General features: G+C 33.8%; 6 protein-coding genes, 1 long non-coding RNA gene and 1 other non-coding gene across 16 annotated transcripts; 5 read left to right on the forward strand and 3 right to left on the reverse strand.

The window, feature by feature from the left end:
* Nucleotides 1-3,519: 3,519 nt before the first annotated feature.
* Nucleotides 3,520-5,814, reverse strand: LOC147939303 (agamous-like MADS-box protein AGL30). The gene is made up of 8 exons (XM_087465929.1): nt 5,583-5,814; nt 4,468-4,554; nt 4,332-4,350; nt 4,175-4,245; nt 4,080-4,095; nt 3,917-3,984; nt 3,722-3,821; nt 3,520-3,635 (listed from the first exon to the last, which is right to left on the reverse strand). The coding sequence occupies exons 1-8, from the start codon at nt 5,735-5,737 to the stop codon at nt 3,600-3,602; spliced, it is 552 nt and encodes a 183-aa protein (XP_087322055.1). The 5' UTR covers nt 5,738-5,814; the 3' UTR covers nt 3,520-3,599.
* Nucleotides 5,815-7,929: 2,115 nt separating this feature from the next.
* Nucleotides 7,930-9,337, forward strand: LOC147939304 (pathogen-associated molecular patterns-induced protein A70-like). The gene has a single exon (XM_087467179.1). The coding sequence runs from the start codon at nt 8,287-8,289 to the stop codon at nt 9,127-9,129; it is 843 nt and encodes a 280-aa protein (XP_087323305.1). The 5' UTR covers nt 7,930-8,286; the 3' UTR covers nt 9,130-9,337.
* Nucleotides 9,338-9,676: 339 nt separating this feature from the next.
* LOC104714076 (uncharacterized) lies at nt 9,677-10,452 on the forward strand. The gene is made up of 2 exons (XR_755711.2): nt 9,677-9,744; nt 9,919-10,452. It is a non-coding gene; the product is annotated as an uncharacterized LOC104714076 (transcript).
* Nucleotides 10,453-12,641: 2,189 nt separating this feature from the next.
* Nucleotides 12,642-13,334, reverse strand: LOC147939305 (uncharacterized). The gene is made up of 3 exons (XR_015565551.1): nt 13,199-13,334; nt 13,037-13,111; nt 12,642-12,925 (listed from the first exon to the last, which is right to left on the reverse strand). It is a non-coding gene; the product is annotated as an uncharacterized LOC147939305 (long non-coding RNA).
* A 731-nt stretch (nt 13,335-14,065) lies between these two features.
* Nucleotides 14,066-16,688, reverse strand: LOC104714077 (thermospermine synthase ACL5-like). The gene is made up of 9 exons (XM_010431326.3): nt 16,266-16,688; nt 16,087-16,156; nt 15,844-15,938; nt 15,396-15,498; nt 15,226-15,314; nt 14,965-15,121; nt 14,773-14,848; nt 14,503-14,698; nt 14,066-14,411 (listed from the first exon to the last, which is right to left on the reverse strand). The coding sequence occupies exons 1-9, from the start codon at nt 16,391-16,393 to the stop codon at nt 14,330-14,332; spliced, it is 996 nt and encodes a 331-aa protein (XP_010429628.1). The 5' UTR covers nt 16,394-16,688; the 3' UTR covers nt 14,066-14,329.
* Nucleotides 16,689-17,242: 554 nt separating this feature from the next.
* LOC104714078 (E3 ubiquitin-protein ligase RSL1) lies at nt 17,243-20,649 on the forward strand. Of its 9 annotated transcripts, none has more exons than XM_087467183.1 (7): nt 17,243-17,573; nt 17,858-17,900; nt 18,059-18,353; nt 18,453-18,719; nt 19,297-19,484; nt 19,564-20,291; nt 20,366-20,649. In XM_087467183.1, exons 5-7 carry the CDS (start codon nt 19,344-19,346, stop codon nt 20,505-20,507), a joined length of 1,011 nt encoding a protein of 336 aa, XP_087323309.1. In that variant the 5' UTR covers nt 17,243-17,573; nt 17,858-17,900; nt 18,059-18,353; nt 18,453-18,719; nt 19,297-19,343; the 3' UTR covers nt 20,508-20,649. The 9 variants fall into 9 exon arrangements, with proteins under 9 accessions (XP_087323309.1, XP_087323308.1, XP_010429630.2 ...); XM_087467182.1 differs by having other exon boundaries at nt 17,266-17,573; nt 17,855-17,900; nt 19,145-19,484; XM_010431328.3 differs by having other exon boundaries at nt 17,266-17,573; nt 17,855-17,900; nt 19,149-19,484.
* A 391-nt stretch (nt 20,650-21,040) lies between these two features.
* On the forward strand, nt 21,041-22,463 carry LOC104715962 (E3 ubiquitin-protein ligase RSL1-like). Its single transcript, XM_087467185.1, has 3 exons — nt 21,041-21,343; nt 21,426-22,168; nt 22,260-22,463. Exons 1-3 carry the CDS (start codon nt 21,041-21,043, stop codon nt 22,375-22,377), a joined length of 1,164 nt encoding a protein of 387 aa, XP_087323311.1. The 3' UTR covers nt 22,378-22,463.
* A 1,551-nt stretch (nt 22,464-24,014) lies between these two features.
* Nucleotides 24,015-25,542, forward strand: LOC104715963 (E3 ubiquitin-protein ligase RSL1-like). The gene is made up of 2 exons (XM_087466383.1): nt 24,015-25,112; nt 25,205-25,542. Exons 1-2 carry the CDS (start codon nt 24,511-24,513, stop codon nt 25,434-25,436), a joined length of 834 nt encoding a protein of 277 aa, XP_087322509.1. The 5' UTR covers nt 24,015-24,510; the 3' UTR covers nt 25,437-25,542.
* Nucleotides 25,543-25,600: the final 58 nt, after the last annotated feature.

The raw sequence follows: 25,600 nt of genomic DNA on the forward strand, positions 1-25,600 counted from the left end.
AAAACACAAATGTGATTCGTCATTTCTTTTTTTAACAAAACTGAAAACACCTTGACGTTAGTATCTCTACTATTTAATAAAAAAAAAATTTTGTCGGCCCAAGATCGTCTTATAAAGAAAGCCCAAAGGGAAAAAATAAGAAACGTGACTTACAAAGCCTTTTAAGGTCCATAATTAAACAGAAACCAAATTACATAATTGTGACACGATCTAGTAGTGGTGTTCGGCTTTTCAATTACCAAAACACATGGTTTTAGACTTTTAGGAAAATAGAAAGATGCATGCAGTGTTTATGTGGAGTAGTTCCCAATTCCCAAACACAGGTCAGACGACCTTAGATTAAAAACCCAACAAGGTAGTGTGGAAAAATTAACGGCATCATTTTTATGAAAATCGGTTTTAACTGTGTTTGTTAGTGGATTATTTTGTTTTCGATAAAAATTATATTTGGGCCGGCCCTGCCCAAACATATATGCTAAGGTGTCTTACAAGGAAATATGCTCACTTTTTATATGTGAAGAAGAATTTGGTATTCAAAAACTCCACATGAAGTTTTTCGATTTAAAATGTTATTTTAGGAAATATTATAGACGCCATCATAGATTCTTGAATTTGGAGGAAGTTCCTAAAGATATGTCTCTTAATCATATAATTCGGTTAAAATGAAAAATCGATAATAGGCTTTTCCACTCGATTTTGTATAGACAAGACAAGTAGCTGTAAATGAGAAGACTAGTTGAAATAACTTACAGTTGTAATAACTTATCATGAGAGATGTCACAGACTCACAGTTGTAATAACTTACACCAGAAGAGAGTTACTGTTTTGGTAAGTTAAAAAATTTCAGTTGTAGATGGGTGAATGGCAATTACACTCACTTTAGGTGAGAAGTCTTCCATTTTAGGTAGTTATTATATAAAAAAAATTATTTATTTTTATATAATAGGTTATGATTATATATTTTTTTTACATTTTAATATGCATTTTGCTATATTTTAGATAAATTATTATATTGTACACTATTCATTTGTAGTTGAAAATTTGTTCGTTAATAAGTGGATACTTAACTTGACTATTAAATTCAGAATATAGATATGCGATGTGCTTGGGTGGATGTGGTTTTGTAAGTGTTTTCCCCATGTGAAATAACATGAATGACCAACTATTTCGTCTGGATTTTTAAGTCTATGTTTTCAAAACCCAAAAGTATTCTCGAATTATAATAATATCCACATGACCAAGTATACTCAAACCTTAACCTTTATCCAATTAAATGTAACTCTAAAAACAAAACCATAAATCATATATACACTACATCCTAACCCCTAAACCCTAAATCCAAAACATGAAGTTCCTTCCTTTTATCAACTCAATAGCTACCTATGGACTCGAGCCTGCAACAAGAGAACCTAAACCCTAAATCCTAAACACTAAACTCTAAACATAAATTATGAATCTCAAACTTAACCCTTATCCAGTTAAATTTTACTCTAAAACCAAAACCATAAATCATATACTACATCCTAACCTCCAAATATTTTAATGAACATTCGAGCATATCCACAAAACTGTAACCACATAAACATCTATGGTTATAATTATAGTTTCTAGGTCAAAAGAAAAAAATATATGAAGATGCAAATGAAGTTAGGAAAAATAACATTGGAAGATGCAAACGAAGCTAAAGTGGAAGTAAATAAACTATTTGGAAATAAATTTAAGGAGAGGCATCATCAATGTATAAACCTGCTTTAAAATTTGCTAAAAATATCCACATCATGTCCATCGAATCAAGTCCATATATTCATAGTAATTGGACTTGATTTGATGGTTTATTGATTACAATTTGCTCAAAACTCACGCATCAAAGTTTTTTAAAACTTATCCAAATGTATAACTACTTATGGATGCAATATTTTGTTAATTCGTTATGCATCTAACTTAAGCTTAAAATATTTGGACAAATAGTCTATTTCATATTAAAAACATAGTTAAATAAATATATTAATTTCTAAATTATTTACTTAATTTAGTTTGGACTTAGAAAATGTTGATTTGACTATGAATATCAATTCAATTGTATTTCATTTAGATTGGACTAATAAATTATGTTTGTCTACAAGTTACTCTTAAAATATAGTAATTAAAATGAAAAAAATTGTTGAAGAAAAAGAATATCAAAAGAGAAAGAGAAAGAGAAAAGAGAGAGAGAAGAGACGAGAAGGAAAGAGAAAATGTAAAAATAAATGATAGAATTTAGTTAGGGGTGTATATGATCATATTACATGTTTAAAGTATAGAAATAGCACAAAGTGGGTGTGTGTACGAAAAAGTAGGTCTAAATGCAAATATCATCCCAACATTATATCAGAGCATGTATACATGCAGTTCTAATCCTTGGATGGATGTAGGTGGTGACATAGTATTGTGGAAGGACTAGAACTACATACATATGGTTCTAGTCCTTCCATAATACTACGTCACCACCATATGATGGATATAGAACTGCTATATATGGTATCTTACAACCATACTTCGTGTTGACCTATAAAGGGATAAAAACTCTTACTTATTAGGATATGTAGAATCAACTACATAATACTTATCTCGAGAGGTAAGAGAGATTCAGAATCTCTATTTTGTACAAGTGAAAGAATAAATGTATGACATGAATCTGATACTTCATTTCATGTATATGTGAATAACATATTCATATCACATATTGCTATTGTATCGATATTTGCATAGTCAATTTACTTCTATAAATCTTTACTTCAAATTAACACGACTACTTCAAGCACACAATAAATCAGTTATAGTATTTAAAGATTGAATCTCACAAAGAGAAAATATTGCATTACAAATGTGTCATAAGAGAGTTAAGCTACAACAATAATAAAAAGGGTTTGGATTTTGTGTCACAGATGTAAATAACAAGAAATGAAAGTAACTACGTAAGTAAATCGTAAAGGTAAATCAATAGGAAAAAAAGCGTTGCACATTCAAGTACATGAGATACAATAATCTGCTATGTTCAGAGAAATCTAAGGTAAATGTATACTTGCTTCTAAGTCTCGAAGTATGCAACATAAAAAAGAATAAAAAATATGCAATCATAATATCAATTATCTAAAATCTATATACTCCATTACTCAAGTGACAGTTTGGTAATGCTATATCCAAAATAATGGGATTTGTGGAATATTATGTCGTTTAGGTGAACAATTATAGTAAATAGATATGGAAGTCTGGTTTATGAAAGGAATCGGCTAAGTTGAGATGGAAGTAAGTTAGAAAAAGGGAATACCACAAGATTTTTTTTTGAAAAAGGACTAGGTAAAAAAAAACATGCATTAGAAAGAGACATCCCATTTTTAAGGAGGCTTCACCATTCAATATAGAGTATATAGTACATATAATAGACTAATCATATTATGCAACTCCAAGACAATGGTCTGATAATGACATGATTATATATATATATATATATATATATATATATATATAACATATCACATACGAGTCTCTGAAGAAATATAAATATAAAACATAACATGAATTTCAAGCACTTAAATACAAATAAGGTGTCCATTTTGAAATCATATACGATTTTGGTTCTCTTCTTGGGTTTTAATCTGAAACAAGATTTAGAACTTGTTTAGAGTTATATTCATGTTTGATTTTAAAATAAAACTTATTTATCATACGGTAACATGCAAACCTTTAAGATATTTTTCATATGGGAGAGAGACGAAACTATATAATTTTCCATAATATTGAGTCGGTTCAAGTCATTAACTTCATTCGGATTTTCCCAGTCCCTTATAAATTGATAAGTTAGTAAACAAATAGCGGTCAAAATTAAGAAAAAAATAATATTTTTATTGTATCTCCATTAGTGTTCTCAAATTATTACCTCAAAATTATTTTTTTCTCATCAATCAACTCCTTTATTTCTTTCAGTCCAGTGACCTTATTTTCATCCTAAGTTTAATAATAATAGTATTTAGTAAAACATTATTTATAAAAGATATATATTATATTCTTTCAAATATGTTATGTAACAGAATTTTTCATACCTGAATTACTTCATCTCTGCAATAAATATAGCAATATTAGATTGACTATGCTGAACCCCATATTTGTATATGTTTGAGTATAGATAATATTGTACCTTTCACACAAAATATGATCATTTTCAACGGAAATGTCAGTCGTGTTCATGTTCACCAAGTTCTTCACCGTCTATACATATATAAAAAGATATGTGCAAATGAAATTTATATTTTAAATGATAAACGAAAAGCTAATAAGTGATGGGTAAATCAAACCTTTACTGAGTATGCTCTCCTAAACGCGTACATAAAACACGAAAGATAGCATAATTAGTTTTTTTTAGTAAAACAAAAAGAACAAAACAAATACATGAAACTTGTTTTCTAAAATAAAAATATTAGAAGATCATACCTTTCTTCCCGTTCTTGTAATGAAAGCTTGCAAAATTTATCCAAAATTTGACTGACGGATCTACCGCTTAATAAGCCAATAATGTAGTTTTAATTCATAAACAACAAACAAATAGAGTCTCTATTCTGGATTTCTTATATATGTAATCATCATTCACATATGTCATAAAAACAGTTGATTTACCATGTGATTCCTAAATAGCATGTGTTATTGTAAATTGATTATTTAATACTTGGTGTATGGTATAGGTTCAAAATTAACAGAAAAAAGAGAATCGAAAAAGAAAAAGAAAACCCTAAAAACAGCAATAGTTTAGTTTAATTTATTTGTTCTAAGTTGAAAAATGATGGTATATATGGCTAGTTCAAATATATAATTATTTTGGTTACAGAATAAAATACTTAAACAAAGATTATACCTAGAATGGGAAAGGGTTGGCTTATTGGTGGGAGTAGGCCTGGGCAAAATACCCGACCCGAAATATCCGTATTGGAATCGAACCGAAAAACTCCGGTTCGGATCGGGTATGGATCTTCCCAAAATATTAGTTGGATCTTAATTGTAAATACTTTTGGGTATCAGGTATTACCCGATCCGAACCGATACCCAATTAGTACCCATATATATCCGAATCTATGTTGTTTATCAATTCAAATATGTAATATGTGTTTATCAGTTGAGATTGCATTGAAGAAAAATAATCGTATTTATCAGTTCGTCTCCACTCTCCACTATCTATATGGCTATATCTGCGGAAGATTTGATTCTGTAGACTGTATATAGAATTGGTTTAGTTATTTTGGTATGATTTTTTAGTTATAACTTCATGTAATTTGATATAGTTATTCAATTTATATATAGGGTATTTTAGTTATATATGGGTATTTTGGTTATAAATGGGTAAAAATACTTATATCGAACCGAACCCAAAAAATATCATAAATATTTCGGTATTCGAATAAAATACCCGAACCGATCCGAACCCGAAAAAATCCGAACCGAACCCGAACCGAAATTTCCATAATACCTATATGATTATAGAAATTATAAATCCGAATTACCCGAAACCCGAATTACCCGAACCGAACCCAAACCGATACCCGAATGCCCACCACTAGGTGGGAGAAACGATAATCATGACAATATCAATATTACACAACTTTGCCAATTCATATGCCTTCTTTAAAATCCCTTTTTTACGTTTTGAGTATTTGCTACCTCTCTCATTTGGACACTCTATTCTTTTCAGTTCTATTTTCTTCCTACCCATTTGTTTTCAACTATTGATTCTTGTTTTTTTTCTTTTTTTTTTTAAGAGTGTTCTCTTCTCATTATATAGATATATTGTTTGGTGAAAGTATATCTTTTCTTTTTGGTAGTTTGGTGAAAGTTTATCTTGGGCTAATTAAAGATGTGATTATAGCTAGGGGATCTTCATTAGATTAATGTGTTATATAATTGCTATTATTGTCTTTAACACTTCTAGATTTGGTTTTACATATTTTGACTGATGTCTGATGCCATTAGTACCCTACATAACAAAAATATGTTTATTATTATTTTTACATACAAATGGATGATCTTAGTTATATTTCATTTTTACTTTTAATTTAATTTGAGTTGGATTAATATAAATGTAGCAGTCATTGTAAAATGACGTAGCACAAACAAGGTACATTTGACACTGTGACTATCTTTTTATACTTTAACTAACTTTCTATAATTATATTTTCATAAATAATGATTAGATTATCTTCTATTATTAATTGATAATTAAATACTCTAAAAATAACATTAAATCGAAGAGAAAATAAGAGGGTTGTCCCTTAATTAGAAAGAGTTACAAAACTATTTTTTTATTCTGTTAAACTTTAACTAGCTTACAAAAAACTTGATTACATAATTCATATGATATAAAAATATAGACGTTATAAATTCTGAATATACATCTTAACATATATTTTTTAGAAAAATATTAAAATCTCCCTAATAAGAAAAAATCATCCTATGAAAAACTTTTTAGCCTATGCTAGACTAGAGGCTGCACTACAAGTCCTCTGATGCCAGTTCCTTTATAGCCGCAACAAAGGCCTCGAATCATCACTGGCACCATCTGGCTAATATTGAAGAAATATGTAATGCATTTTTGTGGTCGGGCTCTCCTAATGATCCCCCCAAAGCTAAGGTCTCGCGGGACAAAGTGTGTTATCCTAAAAAGAAGGAGGTCAAGTCTAGGTATTCGATGACTTTGAGACACATCCCGTGTATTTGCATTGAGTTTGATATGACATTTGTTCTCTTTTTCGGCTTCTTTGTGGGTGACATGGACCAGGCATTACCTACTGACTCATGGCTCATTTTGGGAGGTAAGGGATGGGAATAAAGGTTCATGGATTTGGAGGAAGTTCTGTGACATAGCATTTGACTTTCTAAGATATGAAGTAAGGGATGGGATGTATGTTATGTTGGCATGGTAACTGGTGCAACACGAGAAGTTGATCACTTTGACTCGACATTGGTCCCTCATACCTTGGTGTTCTACGACATGCCAAAGTAAAGTATGCAACAAGTAGCCAAGGATGATCTGTTCCGAGTTTCAAGACAAACTGATTTCAGAACCTTATTAAAAAAATTCTACAGCGGTCAATCCCTCTCTCGTCAGCAGATCCCGACCTTTTTGTGGATGCATTCTACGGGTGTCTATAGAATTTTTTTTCCACAGCAAAAACATGGGAGCAGGCTCGAGGAAGGCGTGCCAAGGTGGTTTGGAGGCAACTCATTTGGTTCCTACAGCTGGTACCATGGTTTTCCTTCATATATTGGCTTGTAGTTAAAGATAAACTCTTTACGGGAGTTTGAATGAGGACATTGTGTGTTTTGTGGGGTGAGGGCTGAATCCCGTGATCATCATCTATTGTTTCCTTATCCATATAGTGAATATTCTTTACTTGTCTATACACTTTCACTGTATGGTTGTCACTTTCACCTTGTAATATATAGAAGATACTAATTAACTTGATCATATATTTGTTAAATGACAGAAGAAAAATTGTATACTTATCCCATTTGTTTTTAACAAATGACATAGAATATGGTAATGTTTCAAACAAATATTTTTTAAAAAATCTCAATAACATTGATATTAGGGTTATGATATTAACACCGCATAACCTTTTCTAATGTTCATATTAACAAGTTAATCCAAAATTATTTTACTCGTAAGATTTTTGATTTTTTTCTTACTTCTTTTTTCCGAATTTGTATTATTATTCACAAACAAGTTGTTGCAATTGTAAATTGAAATCGTCAATCGTGCGTAATAAAGCTCGCAATCCACTCAAATTGGTCCTCCCATATAATTAAAGATAAAAGGACACGTTTCGAGTCCTAACTCCACCATTGCCGGAACCGAGGAGACACTCTCTATATAGTAACTCCCAAATAACAAGCTTCGAGTTTAAAAACTGGTGATCGTAAAAATCACGAACGAAACATCTTTAATCTTTTAGTTTTACCATAAAAATCACTAACTAGTACAGTATTTCTTAAAAAAATCCAAGAAAAATGAAAACTATATTAGACCAAACAAAATTGTAGTGGATGTGACATTCTAGAAGCATGTTCCACTTCTCTCCTTGGTCTTCCACCATCTCACTAATTCATTCGGAACACAAAGTTGGAAAAATAAGTGAAAACGTGAAATACCAAAACTACCCATAGTTCCCACAAGTAGTCCTATTTGCTTTCCAGAAAAACCAAACTCAACCCATTCGCTGCTCCTTTCTCTAGCTCCGAACAAAGAAGAACCAAAACAAATCCATGTTAGACATGTCGGAATCTGTACTAACGGCGATGTACAGTTGGTTCACACCGACCGTACTCTTTGTCTTCCTCAACTTAATGATAGGCACCATCGCCATTAGCTCATCTTTTTCTTCCACCAAATCCAACGACCCAAATCAAACTCAGATCCAACGCTCTCCTTCCATGATTCACCGTCTCAAATCCATAAACTTCTCTTCCTTCACTTCTCCAGACAAATCTCATCATCTCGAGTTCCCTCCTTCAACACCTGAAGACAACAACAACATCAACTCTCACCAACCAGCTTCAATCGAACAGAATCAACCTTTCTTGTCTAGATCTCCTTCTGTTCTTCACAGAATCAAATCTTTCAATCTTTACAACTACATTTCTCAAGAACCCACCAATATAGTCGAAGCTCCACCACCGTCGGTGACCGTTGAGTCAAAACAAGAACAAGAACCAGAACACGAACAAGAAGAAGAAGAAGAAGACGAAGAGACAAGTCCGAGTCTTGAAGAGGTTTATAGTAAACTCAATCTAAACCATGTCGCTAGGACAAAATCTGACACTGAACCAGCTGCTGGAATCATACCTCCGAAGCTTCCAAAGAAGATGAAGAAATCAGCAAGCACGAAATCTCCATTCTCTCACTTTCAAGAAGATGAAATCTCCGTCGAGGCTCGTCGGCCAGCGACGGTTAAAGTGCCGAGAGTTACGACGGTGGAGGAAGCTGATGAAGAAGTAGATGCTAAAGCTGATGACTTTATCAACAGATTCAAGCATCAGTTGAAGTTGCAGAGGATTGATTCCATTACCAAGTATAAGGAGATGGTGAAGAAAAGAAACGACAAGTGAACAACAAAAGAAAAACTCTTGGGGTTGTTTCTTAATTATGTATTAATTTGTGGACCTTTTTGAAAATTCTTAATTTTGTTTAGCTTTTTTTTTTTTAATTTCATCTTCACTGTAGATTATTATCCCCAACTGGCTTTTTGTTGCCCGGAACTGTATCTCTTTTTCTTTATGACAAGAAAAAAAAAAACAAGAAAAGAGAGTTCGAGAATCTTTTGTCTTTGTAAATGGCTGAAGGGTTATTTTCATAAATTCGAAACCATGGTCCATGATTAAAGTTTGTTGCGTGGTGGTGATGTTCTTAGATCTGTGGTAAGCTCTGAGTGTTGTTGTGTGGCGTAATAGTTACGAAATTACTTGTAGAAATTTTTTTTATAAATTTTTTTTAACAGAGTGATGCAGAAATTTTGAAAGAGAGGGTAGTGGTGTAAATTTAGTGTGATGGTGTATTTAGTAATGTACGTTGTGCTTATCCGTATTTGCAGGATGCTTGGCTGTGAAGCACGTGGAGTTCAAGTGTCATGTCTTTTTATTGTCAATAAAGATGATATGTTTGGTGGTAGACTGTTTTTTTTTTTAATATAATTAGACGAGCTTTAATTGAATTATATACAAATCGTAGGTCTCTCTCTTCTCTCTCTCGAATCTTTCAGAGAGAGAAAACTCTTGTATCATATTTCTGGCGATTGTTGTCGTCATTTTTTGTTTCCGGCTAAATCCAGTTTATCTTCTCCCGCTTAGATGCGAGTTTTTTAGCCTTTATAGCTAAATTTTGTGTTTTTCCTTTTGCAGAGCCAATTAGATTTCTTTTAATTTGAAGAGGTCAAAACCGAGTGATGTTACAGAGATTTTGAATCATTAGATGCTCGATTCTAATCAAGAGGAGAGTAAATCCTCATACACATGTAGCCGTAATTGGCATCGTATGATGGTTTCTTCTTAAGTTTGTGAATCGTGATGGGAGGAATTCTGTGGAGGGTGAAGAACAGTTTAGGAGAGCAAAGTTTTGCGACTAATCTGACATCTAACCATCTCACGTTTTCCGGAGCTTCATAGATCTGAAGATTCATAAGACTCTGTTTCTTAAAACTCGGAGGAAGATGCATAAGGAAAATGGTGATATTCGGAGCAAAAAGCTGAAGAACGACGGATCCCTGAGCCGGAAAAGATGAATTTGTTAGTCGGAATTTTTGGATCTGATCGGAGACTCGGCTCCGGTGGAAGGCGGCGTCGACTCGATCGTTTTTCACCCCAACTTCGAAGTTTAACACGTGTTAATACGTGTCCCTTTCTTAACCTATTTGTGCTTAGCTGTTTTTTTTTGTATTAGAGTTTTTAGGTTTAAGGATTGGGCTTTATGTGTTGGGCTCCGTATTCACTTTGTATCTCACTTTCATACTGTCCATTTTGGACTTATTTTAATGAAAGTTGCCGACAAAAAAAAAATATACAAATCGTAGACTTGATTCAAATATATAAGGTTTTTAAAATATTTTTTAAAACGTATATATAAATGTTCGCACACATATAAAAGTAGTTTATATTTATTTTTATAAGTTTGAATGCATATTTAAATAAATATATGATTTTTAGTAGCATTTTAATGAAATTTTTAAAAATACATATTTTTGAAAAATGGTTTTAGAAAAAAGAATTTTTGAAATCTCCTAAATTTTAATATTTTTATGAATCTTTACTGCACTTATGCTGCAATCAGAGAGAATAAACAGTTTACGATTGAATTTACTTAGTTGACAAAAAAAAAAAACAAGAAACTTACTTAGGTAACTACTAACTCGTATGTATATGCAAAATATATGTTAACGAAATAAGAAATAAATTTATTGAGATAGGTAGTGAAATCAAATGTCTCTGTGCGACCACTCTGCGACTGTATTGTGACGTATTTGTACCGTCATAAATATGCGACGGATTAAAGACTATTACAAGGGCCAGTGATAGGCATGTGCAATAAGTGCATTTGTACTGGGACTATACTATTGGGCCGGTGTATACGAGTATACGACTCAATAACGACGATGTATTATTAGCGACTGACTGGCGACATATCTTTGATGTCGTTTATAGTATAGAAAATCATAACTATTAGTCCCAGTTTAGTTGCAGATTAGTGTGTAAATTTTGTGGCTAATTTAAGACTCTTTGTAGTAGTCTCAAAAATAGATACCAGTTTGCAACCGCTTAGCTGTGATGTTCTTTGCAACTAAATTTGTAATACCATTTAAATTTTGTTCTTTGTTTTGAAATGCTAATAAAAATAAAATGCTGCTACTGAACTAGTGAACTAGGTAACCATAGACGTACACACACCTTAATTAAGCTAATGTAGTTGGGGTGATTTCCGGTGAACCACTAGACTGTCGATGTGCATAGCATATTTTAGAGTACTTTCCCTTTTTTTTTCATCCATTTGCATAGAGTTTTAGATTCATTTAGGATCTTTTATTATGTTTTGGTAATTTAGTCTTTCATGTCTGCGGTACGTTTGACCGGCCATGAATGCATACATATGAACAATTGGAGATAAATTTAGCAAAGGAAATTTCTATAGAAGTGTAATTTGCTAGTCAATGTTCCACAAAGCTTACATATGAACAGTTAGATGTAAAAGTTGGAGATATTACTCATTTAATATATATACTAGATGAGCACCCGCGCTACGCTGCGGGTTTTTTCTATTTGTATTTTATAGTATGATAGTATATAGAGGTGATTTCAACCTATGCTCAAATGCACAATTCGCTTGAGTTATTATGAACCTTTACATTTAGCATCATGTAAGAATTTAGAACTACAACCGTGCAAGCGCTTTTATATTTTATTATTAGCATTGTTTGAGTTTCCTTCTTGTACTTCTATTTTTTCAATGTTTTAGATAGATAAGAAAAAAACCTTGAAATAATAGATTCATCTTCTTTCCTGAGAACTCCATCTACTCTTTGATCCTAAATAGATTCTAGTTTATTTTCAATGGGAAGAGGATCTCAACAACATTTTGTTATTTAGGATTGCTGCAACATCCATCAATATATTTTGTTATTTAGAGTCTGCTACTGCTTGTTAGTGGGTTTGCCTTTAACCCAAGTTCCGAACACGATTGACATAGTGCTGAAAACACTACAAACTCAAAAAGAAAACTTTTAGCATATATGTGATGAAGCATCGCATAATATAAAATTTACTCTTTGGGATATTGTATGCAGAATATTTACTGGAGATTTATTTACCCTAACTAATTTAGTTTTGAATGAATTTTGCAGTAGTTGTGCTCATGATTTGTATTGAACAGCCATCCTCAACAATGTCAAGAAATCCCTTTGTGGGAATTATTCGCCCATAAACCTACAATAAATTCTAAACTGTTAGGATGTGTACGTACTATTTTTGTTTGGTTTTTTCCGTTTGATACCTTGGATATAAACCCTTACCAGTGAAAAAACATTTTCAGTAAGTTTTTCAAACTGCCATAACAAAGATAAAGAAAGTCTTTAATATTTTACCCGATAAATGAAAGATGATTTTATTGAATCAAAGATCATTTTTTTTTTGTTCTGAATAAAATGTGAGACTGTATTCAAAAGGAAAAATGACCTTTTACATTTCTTTTGGTAGAGCTATTAACAGAGTATTGCTTTTAAATACTGATAAAACTTTTAGACTTTTTAATGCTGGAAAAAAAAAACTTTAGGACGAGACAAAGTTTAGAGGTTGAGTCGTTAGACACGAGTTGCAAGCCAAGCTTGTAGACCTTTCTCAAACAGCATTCTTTTCAAGAATCCTATATTAGAGAAGACTGAACTTCTTTATCTTATTCATCTCAGAGCTTTGTATAAGTTATAATCAAAGTCGATATGTTCTTTATTGGTCGTATATATACCCGTTATTTTACCTATAATATTTCATGAAAATGATTGTTTTGTTGCAGGATGACATTGAAGCTTAAATGAGGAGACTACGTCTAGACCTATAAAAAAACTATGGATATGTTTATAAAACCTTAAAAATTACAAATCGGTTCTACATAATTGAGAACCATCTCTGAGGATTTTACCTTGACAATATGCATTTGGCAGATCAAAGGCTTTTACATCTCCACGGATAATGAGTTTCATAATCATTGTGCTACCATCTTAATTAAGACCCTGCAGGAATAAGCTGATTCTTCCACCTACGAAACAAAAATAAAAACAACATTACTACTCAACACCCGGTTAAATCTTAGTTTCGTTAATGAATATTGCCTAAAAACAATTAAAAAAGAGACATTAAGAGCAGATAAGAGCAAAACTCTTTCTGTAGTGAGAGTATCCTTGAACAGTCTCTTAGCCAGCCTTGCTCAGTTTTCCTATGTCTCAAAGCTAAAGCGTTTCTAGAAGAACCGTCGACTCAACTCATCAGCTTCATCAACTTCTTAGCAGTTTTAGTTTTTCCTCTCCTCATCTTCTAATAAAATACATCCTTCATCGATCCCACTGTAATCATTCCCTGCGGCTTCTTGTTTGGATATCTCATGAGGCTGAATCATCAATGCGTACAATACCTTAGCGATCTTTATCTAGATTTCAATGTCATATTGTGCGGCCGCCAAAGACTTTGGCGGGGAATGGCTTCTGTTTGCCCTAGGAGTCTTCATGAAATAAACATATTAATTAGTCTAGATGCAGATTGCAGAAGATAGAGAATATGAAACTGAAGAGAGACAATTGAGTGAATTTTGAGAGTCTGACCATCTTCTTCCAGAGGTGTAGGTAACGGAGAAAACGTCAATATATCCTGGTATTACAATAATGATCTTCCTCAATTTTGATTTTTATTATTAGAGCAGTTACACTATCTTCTAAAACTTAAAAAAAGCCCAAAAAATTAAGATTTTTTTTTGTGCTTACAGGTGGCACATTCTCCTTTGCTGATGTGTCCATTTTATGGAAAAAGTTGGCCTCTTTTCATATATATGATTGATGGTGATTGACTGATTGGTCTTAATTAGTAGTAAGCAAAATAGCTTTGTTAACCAAACTATTCCGGAACAACTACTAGGAAGAGGAAACCAAAGCCCAACCAAAGTAATCCAGACGACGTCCCATTATGATAAAAAGAAAAGAAACCAGTTTTGTGACTATAAACCAGAAACAGAACAATGAAACAAAGTGAAGGCAAACACGAAACCAATCCCAAGTCTTCTTCAAGTATCCCGGTACGCCACACCCTGCCCATGAATGAATTTCGCATTGTTTTCACTATAAACTTCTGTCTCCTTCTCAAGTCTGCCGCCCAATGTTAATCTCAAATTAAGTCATAAATCGATTAATAAGTTTTGGTTTTGTTTAGTATAAAAAGAGAGAAAGTGGAAATTACGCGAGGGAGATGGTCTTGTTAAGTGTAGAAGCAGAGAGAAAAGAAGAAGCGTCTAAATACAACAGCTCTCCTTTCACTCTCTCTTCTATTTTTCGATCCATTTCCTTAACTTCAAACTCAAACTCTTTGTCTGATGCCATAACCCATCCCCATGTGTCCGCAAATGATGGTATATGTGCTGTGTAAGCCTTCACGTCTGTTTCATTCAAATAATCAAAATCCACCCAACCAATATTTTTACACGAAATTAAACCAAAAAAATAGACTTACACTTGAAGACTTGTTTCAAGGTGTTGTAGATTGATGTGAAGACCTCTTTATGAGTGAATATTCCTGCTGGTCCTGCCTAATTTTTTTTTTTTTTTAAAGTACAAGAATTAGATAACGTTAACATATCAAAATAGAGTTTTCAATGATCTTCCTCTTGAAATTATAAATATTTACAAAATAAAAACAAAATACCTGGGTCACAAAGATGCCATTGGGGCTAAGCTTGGGTTTAACGATATTTTGATAGAATGATATGGTGTAGAGCTGATAACATGGTCCACCTTCTACCGGGTCAGCTAAATCTCCCACTATTATATCAAATTTCTCTTCTCGGTTCTCTAATTCAACCCTTTTCCATTTTAACAGTTCCACAGTCAATTTAAACTGAGAGAATTTAAAGTCATATGTATAACACTTTTTTCATTTGCTTATTTTTTGTTGACGTTTCCTTACTTTGCATCTTTGATCACAAGTTCAAGCTTCTTGTTACAGAAAGCTTCAGTGTTGATAGTTAGAAATCTCTTGCAAAAATCAACAACTTCCTGCATATAAGTCATTTGTTTGTTTAGAATAAATGTGTATTTCCGGTGTAATACAACAAGAAATAAGATGTTATAATTAACCTGATCAATATCACACATGACCACTTTCTCGATCGTCTTATGTTTTAGTATTTCTCTTGCAGCAGAGCCTTCACCTCCTCCCATAATAAACACTGTCTCCGGGCTAATCATAGAGCAATGGTCAAGTAATTTAATAACTTTTCAATTCGCAAAAGATTAATAAATATATATAAAACAACATTTGTATTCTTCTTACGTTTCAAGTTTCCTATAGTATTTGATATATGGTACTTCTTTATGCTAATCTTAATTTGTGAATTGTGGTACTTAAGCATGTGTTATAAGCAAGTCGATATAATTACTTGTAGTAATTTTGAACACAAGTAAACTAAAGTAAAACTATAGCCCACTTCAGGTTTTCTGCATAATGCATTGTACAAATATAAACTAAAGTGCAAGAAAATGTACGTTTCATAAAGAAAAACAAAAATGTAAGTGAAACACATACTTGGGGTGGAAAAGGAGAGCCGGGTGGATCAAGCATTCATGGTAGATAAACTCATCCCTCTCTGCACTTTGCATTTTCCCATCAATCAAAAGAACCTGCTTAAGAATTATCTATATCATTAACTAATGAAAATTACACAAAAGAATATACAACTTCGGAATGTTTATACTTTTTGACCAAAAAAAAAAAAAAAAGAAACTTCAGAATTTTTATTTCATGATAAATTTGTTGAAGAAAATGTACCTTTCCAAACCGTTTGGTGTCTAAGAGAGCAATGTCTTGGTACTCACTAGTTCCTTGATGGAGAACAACACTGCCGAGAACAAACAAACAAAAAAAGAGAAAAAAACGATAAAGATTGGAGAAAAATCAAAATTTAGGGAACCCAAAGTTGAGACGAATAAAATCAAGAAAAAAAAAACCTGTTGAGGGCAAAAGACCACTTGACATCATCATCGATGATTTCCTCGTACCAATCGCAGTCATTCTGGTTAGGGTGGAGAGTTTGATTTGATGATGTGGTTGTGTGAGTATCTACGGTTTTTTCCATATTCAACTTCACAAACAGAGCACAAAGGAGAGGTATAGTTTGGTGATAGTTCTTCTAATGTTTCTTGATGGAATATCCGGGAGACACATGCAGTCCTTTTTTATAGACTTCAAAACTCAAGCTCTCTTTGATAAACTAGCTAAAAAGTAAAAAGTAAGAACAAGAATCTTCATCTTTTTATGTTTTCCTACAAAGAGTTGTGATTTTATATGTAAATAAAGGGACAATTGTTTTTATTTTGCGTTACACTCATAGATTCTCTCATTAATTATAGCCCATATATTGGTGTTTAGTTGATTGATATCACTTTACACAATACCAATACATTAATACACAATGACATCATTAAATATAAAAAACTAACATAATTTGTTTTTTTTTTTTTGGGGTATAATTTCTACATTCATATATGAAATCCTGAATAAAAAATGATGAGTTATAATAATATTGTTTCTCTTTAATTTATGTATGCAAAAAAATATCTTATAAACAAATGTCTCTATATAAACCAATAAATATGATTATAATACATCATTTTATGTTTAGTTAAGTGTTTTGTCATTTTTGATTTCAAATTAGAATCTACTTGTCTTAATGAAATAAAAAAAGTTTTAGATTAAGAAATTAATATATGTATAACTAGATTACAAATTGTACCAATAAAAAGAATTGAAATGTGATGATTCTCTTAAAAAATGTGGGGCTAAACACTGCTTTACAATCTAATACTTTTTAAAGAAAATTTGGAACTTGGATTAGCTTTTTAATATATTTTGATTTTTTATTAATTTATTTTGTTGGAAATAAGTGTTCAAAAAATAAATAAAAAATGAGACCGGGTTTAATTTTGGAGCTTTTGGATACTCTCAAGTGACCATACGTGTCAATTTCTCTTTGGTTAGGTCGTAATTTCTCTCTCTCTTGTTTCATCGTCTCTCTCACGACGAATGACGATTCTAATCTCTTTGATTCAATCGGAAGCAAACGGGGGAGTTTCCTTAGGTCGTCCGAGTCTTCTATCCGCCTGTGAAGATCATCTCCACCTGACGCGGTCACGAGTTGAAATCAGAGAAATTTTCCAAGGGAGACAGTAAGTTTCAAGAGGAGAGGACTCGATGGAATTTGATCTGGGAGCAAGAAGTCTGTTCACCTACGAACGAACGAGTCCCCTGTAATTAAGGTTTCTGATTTTATACATATATGCCTCTCTGTGATTTCTTTACATTAAGAAAGCGTCGATTCAGAACACAAGTGATGCATCAAAGTGGGATTTAGACGCTAGAAATCTCAATTTCTTTGTATTATTGTAAGAATATTCCAAATTACTCATGATTTTGATTATACAGACTACATTGCCAATTTTGACTTAAACGTTGCCAATTATGGTTTAGGGTTCATAATATTATTGGCTTATGTAAGTTTTGTTTTTTGGATTCCATAATGATACGTGTGGATGCTAAGCAGGGAGCGCCAAAAGATGGGCATTATCCACTTAAAGCTTTTCCATGTAAGTTTCCTCTTTCAACAATCTGTTACTGGATGTGCAAATTTTACAAAAAGACCCAACGAAACCAATATCAGTGAATCTTATGACTGTTTTACATCTTTTAAGTGGAGCTATATTTCCTTTCTCTGTGTTCTGATAATCGCTGCCTAATCTTGTAGGTGGACATTTTATCCTCTCAGAATCCATTTGACAGAGACAATGTACAGAATGATGTGGGAGTATTTCTTCCCAGAGGAATACTCTTTTGGGTTAATATTTTTGTCCTGGAGGAAGTTTGGGAAATTTCGACAATAGCTGGTTCAAAACGTGTAAAGGAAGGGTTGGCAGGTGAAGGTCATGAATCTACTGAAACAACTAGCCACGCCATTAGGGATGTTGAAGCATCTCGAGTTAGTTATGCAGGTCTCTTCTTCTGCGATTGTGCACTCACAAACCAACGCAGGCTCTGTCCAAGTAGGCTTTAACCTTAGTCTGAATTCAAATTTTTAAATTTCTTCTCTTTTATTCTTTTTTTTTTCTTTTCTTCTGATTTTACTTGCATTCTCTTTATAGAAATCCAATATCCTAAGCCTCACTGGTGGTTCAGCTCAGGAGTTGAGAAGAACATCTTCTTTCAATAGGAGCTGGGAAGAAAATGTGGCAGAATCCATAGCTAATGAACTCGTTCTACAGGCCCACTCTTGCACATTGTCATCTTCCTCTACAAGCTCACTATTGCCGCTCTTCTCATAAAGAAAAGAAGGCTGGGAAATCACACACGAGGAGAAGAAATCTAGGCCTTTAACGATGATGGAGTTTCACAATATTAAAACTAGTCAGGTAATTTCTAAACCACTTTAAATTGTTTAGAGTGTGTTTTGTTTAGAGTGTGTGTCAAGTTTTACTTATACACAAGTTTTTAAAAGTTTTAATTTTTAGACCCCTCATTAGGTGTTCTACTATTCGAGTGTCAAAACTAATAAACATGCATAAGTTTCTAACTTTTGAGATTTGCATTTTTTTCCAATTATATTTATAGTTGGATTCCATAAATTGGATCTCACCATTAGAGATGCTCTACCGATCCAAGAGCCAAAGACCTACTAGAATATATGGAAACAAAACTCACGCACAAGTCAAATCTGATTTTTTTCTATTTTCTTTCTTCCCTTTTTTTCCTAGGCTTTCTATTTCTCTCTATTTTTCCCTTTTTTAAAAAAAAAATATATATATATATATTATTCACTGATAAAGAGTCTGTTTAGACAGAGAAACTATAAGTTCTTACCCCCCAAAAAAGGAGAGAAACTTCAAGTAAATATGGAGGAACAAGGAGCTCTATTACGAGCCAGAAAATCTTTATACAGGCTTTACTTCAAAGGTTTGGTAATCGAGGAAACAACGGTAACATTGGCAGGATTTGGGGTTGCAATTTGCGGTGACAAGGATGATCTGGTTTTTGACATGAAGGGACCAATTCATGACCCCTCCATTACAGTTTTGGAGGCTGAGCTTATAGCATTGAAGTGCGGATTAAAAGAAGCTGTGAGTATGCAGATCAAAGATATCTCAATCTGCTGTGATGATGATCAGATTTTCGAACTGGTAAGTTGTCCTTGACTCACACGCCTTTGCTTCAATATCATAGTTGATGTTTTTTTTCCACCTTGAATGCTTTTTTTAGGTCATGGGGAGATCTACGCCGGAGCAAGAAAGCATCGCTCTGCTAATGCGTGATGTGCAAGGCATCAGAAAATATTTAAGGTCTAGCATCCCTGTCATGTTGACTCGAAATCACGACAATTTTGCTTACGAATTTGCAATAGAAGCAATCTTAGAGATGCCTGTGCCTCCTGCTCAGAAAGAGAATTGCAGTATCTGTATGAAAGATGACATCAATGCTGATCAGATGTTTCATGTTGCTAAATGTGGTCATATGTTTTGTTCCGACTGTGTGAGAAGTCATATAGAGGCGCGACTATCTACGAGATATAAATTGAGGTGTCCTGGTATTCGGTGCAAATCTCCGCTGACTTATGGACATTGTGTCAACATTTTGACACCTGAACTAAAAGAGAAGTGGGAAAAAATGATCAACGAAGACTTGATTCCTGTAACGGATAGAGTGTATTGCCCAAACCCTAGGTGCTCGGCTTTAATGTCGGTAGCCGACTTCTCTGGACTTATGGGAGTTAGAAGATCCTGTGTGAAATGCGGTGAACCATTTTGCATCAACTGCAAAGTTCCTTGGCATATTAACTTATCTTGCCGCCAGTACAAGAGGTTACATCCAAATCCTACAGAAAACGATGGAAAGCTAAGGGATCTAGTAAATGAGGAGCGCTGGCGTCAATGCAGAAAGTGTCAACACATGATTGAACGTTCTTCTGGATGCCCCAGCATGATTTGCAGGTATCATCATCTCTATTCTCATCTCCTTTTGAATGTCATGTATATATCAACACAAGTTACTTACTAAATTGCAGATGTGGACATAACTTTTGCTATCATTGTGGAGGCGATGCTGGACTTTGCTACCATGGTCATGACTTTTCTCCACCCAGGTTGAGGAACCCAACGCGGATTAGGAGCCCAACGCGGATGCGCTTCTTTTTTGGTTGCTTTTAAGTGATAATTGATATTGTTTGTTAGTTTAACACCGAGACATGTTTGATCCGCATATCTTATTATATAAATGTTGATTTTCAAAGTTACTACCTTAAAATTATTATAGCTACACATTTATATTAATCTTTTTTTTTACATCTTATTAATATTCTTTGTTATATATGTATTTCATAGTCTTTAGATACGACAACGCATGTAAAAAAAATTAAAAACATATATAAAGAAGCTTCAAGTAAACTAGTAGGAAGAAGAAAACCTTTGTATTATTTCAAGAGTTTGGTAACCGAGATGATTTAAAAAAAAAAAAAAAAAAAAAAAAAAAAAAAAAAAGAGAAATTACGCACAACTAAATCTGTTTTTTTTTTTGCTAACAACAAGTAAAATCTTATAAAGATGATTTTTTTTTTCCTTATTTTACTAGGATTTCTACTTGTATTTATCTTCCTTTTTTTATAATAAATAATATATACAGCTCTATATTTTTATATTGAGTCCATAATGCCGTCTCTTTAGAAAATAATCTCCAAGAAGATATGGAGGAAGAAGTTACCCTAGTACGAGCAGATGACCTAAGCCCCGCCGGAAAACCTTTGTACAGGCTTTACTTTAAGGGTCTGGTAAACAGGGAACCAACAATGTTTTCGGCAGGATTTGGGGTTGCAATTTGCAGCGACAAGGATGATCTGTTGTTTGACATGGACAGACCAATTCCTGACCGCTCCATTACACTTTTGGAGGCTGAGCTTATAGCATTGAAGTGCGGGTTAGAAAAAGCTGTGATTATGCAGATCAAACATATCTCAATCTGCTGTGACGATGATGAGATTTTCGAATTGGTAAGTTTTATCTTGTCTCATACACCTTTGCTTTCAATATCATAGTTAATGTCTTTTTTTTTTGCGTTCAATGTTTATTTAGGTCATGGAGAGATCAACGCCGGAGCGAGAAAGCACTGCCTTGCTATTGCGTGATATACAAGGCATAAGAAAATATTTGACGTCTAGCATCCCTGTTCTGTTGACTCAAGATCAAGCTAATGTTGCCTACAAACTTGCAATAGAAGCAATCTGTTCTTCTCATGTCATCATGCATAGGCCTGTTCAGAAATTAGAGACTTGCACTATCTGTTTGAACGATGACATCGATGCTGATCAGATGTTTCTTGTTGCTAAATGTGGTCATATGTTTTGTTCCGAATGTTTTAAACGACATATAGAGGTGGAACTACGGCAGAGAAGTCTGATAAGATGTCCTCAGTATCATCGTTGCTATTCTCTACTGACTTATCGGAATTGTGTCAACATTTTGACACCTAAACTAAAAGAGATGTGGCAACAAAGGATCAAAGACGACTCGATTCCTGTAACGAATAGAGTTTGCTGCCCAAACCCTAGGTGCTCGACTTTAATGTCCAAAACCGAGCTCTCTGCACATATTGGAGTTCGAAGACGCTGTGTAAAATGCAGTGAACCCTTTTGCATCAGCTGCAAAGTTCCGTGGCATACTAACTTGTCGTGCAACGGTTACAAAAAGTTGCATCCAAATCCTACCATAGGCGATGAAAAGCTCAAAAGACTAGCTAATAAGAAACTGTGGCGTCAGTGCAATAAGTGTCAACAAATGATTGAACTCTCTGATGGATGCGTCAGTGTACTCTGCAGGTATCATCATCACTAATCACATCTACTTTAGGATTTTGTTAATTTCGAAATTTATTTATGTATCAACACAAGTTACTCGATAAAATGGCAGATGTGGACATGAGTTTTGCTACCGGTGTGGAGCCGATGCTGGTGGTTGCCCTCATGGTCATAAATACTTTCCTCAACGAGCGCTGACACTTTGGCGCTGCTGTTTTGTTTGCTTTTAGTAATAATTGCTATTCTTGTTCTTTTATTATTCGGTTTTGTAGCTTGTTTCCAAGAACTAATAACTGAAGAAAATTACAAATTCTCATATGATGATATATACAATCGAGTAGTAAAACCTAGTAAAACCTGAAAGACTAGGCACAGTGTAGAGATTATTAAACAGTGTTGTAAATTGCGCTAGACGCCAATTATGAGTTGGACTAGCGTCTAACGCCTAACTCAATCGAGTAATAAACTTTGAAAGACTAACCACAAGTAGATATTAATTAATAAAGAGTATTGTAAAATGTCGCTAGACAATTCACTCGACGGTGGACAAGTGCCTAGGATTATTCTTAAGCTAATCCCTTCAAACCGATTACTATTACACTAGAAGAAACCGGACATATAGTTACAAAGTATTGCCACGGAATAAGTAGGGACAAATTATTTTGTAGCCATGGACCATTCGGTGTATTCTGTAGTTAAATATGAATAAAATAATTGAGATTAATTTTTTACAATTTAGTTTCATAAAGCATGTTATTCTAGAGATTTTTTTTCTTTGTTTCACAAAAAGTGTCACTCTACAATTAAAATAGTGTTTTTTTTTGCCAACAATTACAATAGTGTTTTTACATTAAATTTTCTAATTTATTCTTAACCCAAAACTTAATTTCATTAAATTTAAATCATTAGTTACTTATTAAATAGGGACAAACATATATAATTTTATCTTTTCTTAATTTGTGTGAATTGTGTCAAAATAATACTATTTGTGAAACAGATGAAATCTTTGTTTTCTTTTTAAGAGAGTAACTAATATACACCTTTTAAATAGTAAATTTTTTAAAAATCTAAATAAGAGTTAATTACTTAATTAAGAGATAATTATGAGAGATTCCCTAAATCTTCATTTTTTTTGGACAAACGAGATTCCCTAAATCTTTTAATACTGTACTAGATTATGACCCGCCGTAACTAAACTTGTTTAGATATGAATATAAACATTAAATGACATTTAATGCTAAATATTTTCATAAACTTATTTTTGAGGAAAAAGTGCTGCAAAAATACTAGTATAGATAAACGTGAACCATGAATAAAGGCAAGCAAGTTGGATATCCAGTTCTACGTATTATCAGAGCTTAAAAGATCAAAATTTCTCAATCACAAATTATTCTTCTTCTTTGTTAATCGATAGTTTCGATATTTGTCTTTTCTCTAGTTGAGAATTTGGTGTTATTCGAAGATGTCAAGTGAAGAAAGTAAAGCAGCTGCTACGGCTCTTGTTTCGCAAAAGACGGTGGCGGTGTCGTCGTATTTGTTGTCAAGTTCTGACAATCCCAGAACGTCTATCTCCTCTGTTACTTTGAATGGAGATAACTACAATGAATGGTCTGAGGACATGTTGAACGCTCTTCGGGTACATCAGATCAAGGCTCAACTTGCTTCGTGTAGACAAGATGGGCAGAGTGTCTTGGACTATAATGGAAAATTGTGTACTTTATGGGATGAATTGCGCATTCATTGTCCTCATGGGCAGAGTGTCTTGGACTATAATGGAAAATTGTGTACTTTATGGGATGAATTGCGCATTCATTGTCCTCCTCCGGTGTGTTCTTGCGGAGGGTGTTCGTGTGGTGTAACAGCCAAGTTTGCCAAAGAAACAGAGAAAGAGAAGCTTCATCAATCAATTCTTGTTAGGACTTGATGATGCGCGATTCGGCGGGTTATGTACGAACTTGGTTGGCACAACACCCTTACCTTCTCTTGGTGAAGCATATTCCAAAGTTATCTGCGAAGAACAACGATTGTCCTCTGCTCCTGGTCGTGAACAGTTACGTGATGCCGTGGGACGTGAATCCCATGAGCCTTCGATAGTCAAGGAAGCAATCCCTGAATCGGTTGCGTATTTGGGACGGTCTGATCATCAAGGCAATCATAAGTTTGGATCCTCTTCCATTCTAAAACCAGGAGGCAGGACACTCTGTTCTCACTGTGGGAGAATAGGGCACGACAAACGTGATTGTCGGCAGCTCGTTGGTTTCCCTGATTGGTGGGATGAGCGTCCACAAGGTCGAGGCAATGGAAGATGGCTGAGAGGAAGAGGAGGAACTCCAAATCAAGTTGAGTTTGCCTATAAACTTGGAATGGAAGCAATCTCTTCTAAGAACAAGATAGATATGCCTACTCGGATACATTCGAAAACCACTTGCCGTATCTGTTTCGACGATATCAATGTTGATGAGATGTTTTATGTTCATCCATGTCGTCATATATTTTGTTCCGAATGTGTGAAAGGACATATAGAGGTGAGACTATCAGAGGGGTATAGGATGACATGTCCTCGGTACCTCTGCAGATCTGAGCTGATTTTGGGAAATTGTGTCAACATTTTGACACCTAAACTAAAAGAGATGTGGCAACAAAGGGTGATAGATGAATCGATTCCTGTAACGGATAGAGTTTATTGCCCGATCCCGACGTGCTCAGCTTTGATGTCAGTATCCGAGTTTGATCAACGCACTGGAGTTAGGAGTTGCTGTGTCAAATGCGGTGAACACTTTTGCATCAAGTGCAAAGTTCCATGGCATAATAACTTATCATGCTGCGAGTACAAGAGGTCACATCCAAATCCTACAGAAAACGATAAAAAGCTCGAAACACTAGCAAATAAGAAACTGTGGCGTCAATGCAGCAAGTGCCAACAAATGATTGAGCTTGCTAGTGGATGCTTCTTCCTAATTTGCAGGTTGATATTATCTCTACTTCACATCTCCTTTAATATTTCTTTGATTTTGATAATATGCATATAACAACACTTGTTTACTTGACGAGTGGCAGATGTGGGCATAAATTTTGCTACAAATGTGGAGCAGATGCTGGATATTGCTCTTATGGTCATGGCACTTACCGTTTGGATCAACTACAAGCCCCACAAGGTGATCGAATGGGTCATGGCACTTACCATTTGGATCAACCACAAGCCCCACAAGGCCCAGATTATATGCATATTGCTCAAATAGGTAGTGCTGCCATTTTTGTGTTGATACTCCACTTTATGCATGCATGGTAACAGTTTGTAGCATTGTTTTTGGTTTTTGATAAACCAATTAATTATCCTTCCTTTTCAGTACTAGGATTATGGAAAAAAAACAGTTTATCTCATATTTTTCATTTTTTTTTTTGCAAAACCCATAGTTACAGAATAGAACAGTATCAAAAGTAATTAGATTAGAC

The sequence above is a fragment of the Camelina sativa genome, chromosome 9, assembly GCF_030686135.1.
Source record: "Camelina sativa cultivar CO46 ecotype springtype chromosome 9, ASM3068613v1".
In the NCBI taxonomy this organism is placed as follows: Eukaryota; Viridiplantae; Streptophyta; class Magnoliopsida; order Brassicales; family Brassicaceae; genus Camelina; species Camelina sativa.

What these genes read in the sequence shown, in the direction of transcription:
- LOC147939303 (XM_087465929.1), bottom strand. Translation starts at nt 5,737, where the DNA reads ATGGGTAGGAAGAAAATAGAACTGAAAAGAATAGAGTGTCCAAATGAG. An exon ending in ATTATCGTTTCTCCCACCTA is followed by an intron (nt 4,555 to 5,582) that starts GTGGTGGGCATT and finishes TATGAATTAAAA; the next exon opens with CTACATTATTGGCTTATTAA. An exon ending in ATATGAAAAATATCTTAAAG is followed by an intron (nt 3,636 to 3,721) that starts GTTTGCATGTTA and finishes ATCTTGTTTCAG; the next exon opens with ATTAAAACCCAAGAAGAGAA.
- LOC147939304 (XM_087467179.1), top strand. Translation starts at nt 8,287, where the DNA reads ATGTTAGACATGTCGGAATCTGTACTAACGGCGATGTACAGTTGGTTC.
- LOC104714077 (XM_010431326.3), bottom strand. Translation starts at nt 16,393, where the DNA reads ATGGAAAAAACCGTAGATACTCACACAACCACATCATCAAATCAAACT. An exon ending in ACACCAAACGGTTTGGAAAG is followed by an intron (nt 15,939 to 16,086) that starts GTACATTTTCTT and finishes ATTCTTAAGCAG; the next exon opens with GTTCTTTTGATTGATGGGAA. An exon ending in GCTCTCCTTTTCCACCCCAA is followed by an intron (nt 15,499 to 15,843) that starts GTATGTGTTTCA and finishes CTCTATGATTAG; the next exon opens with CCCGGAGACAGTGTTTATTA.
- LOC104714078 (XM_010431328.3), top strand. Translation starts at nt 18,687, where the DNA reads ATGATGGAGTTTCACAATATTAAAACTAGTCAG. An exon ending in ACAATATTAAAACTAGTCAG is followed by an intron (nt 18,720 to 19,148) that starts GTAATTTCTAAA and finishes CTGTTTAGACAG; the next exon opens with AGAAACTATAAGTTCTTACC. An exon ending in ATGATCAGATTTTCGAACTG is followed by an intron (nt 19,485 to 19,563) that starts GTAAGTTGTCCT and finishes TGCTTTTTTTAG; the next exon opens with GTCATGGGGAGATCTACGCC.
- LOC104715962 (XM_087467185.1), top strand. Translation starts at nt 21,041, where the DNA reads ATGGAGGAAGAAGTTACCCTAGTACGAGCAGATGACCTAAGCCCCGCC. An exon ending in ATGATGAGATTTTCGAATTG is followed by an intron (nt 21,344 to 21,425) that starts GTAAGTTTTATC and finishes ATGTTTATTTAG; the next exon opens with GTCATGGAGAGATCAACGCC. An exon ending in TGCGTCAGTGTACTCTGCAG is followed by an intron (nt 22,169 to 22,259) that starts GTATCATCATCA and finishes ATAAAATGGCAG; the next exon opens with ATGTGGACATGAGTTTTGCT.
- LOC104715963 (XM_087466383.1), top strand. Translation starts at nt 24,511, where the DNA reads ATGGAAGCAATCTCTTCTAAGAACAAGATAGATATGCCTACTCGGATA. An exon ending in TGCTTCTTCCTAATTTGCAG is followed by an intron (nt 25,113 to 25,204) that starts GTTGATATTATC and finishes GACGAGTGGCAG; the next exon opens with ATGTGGGCATAAATTTTGCT.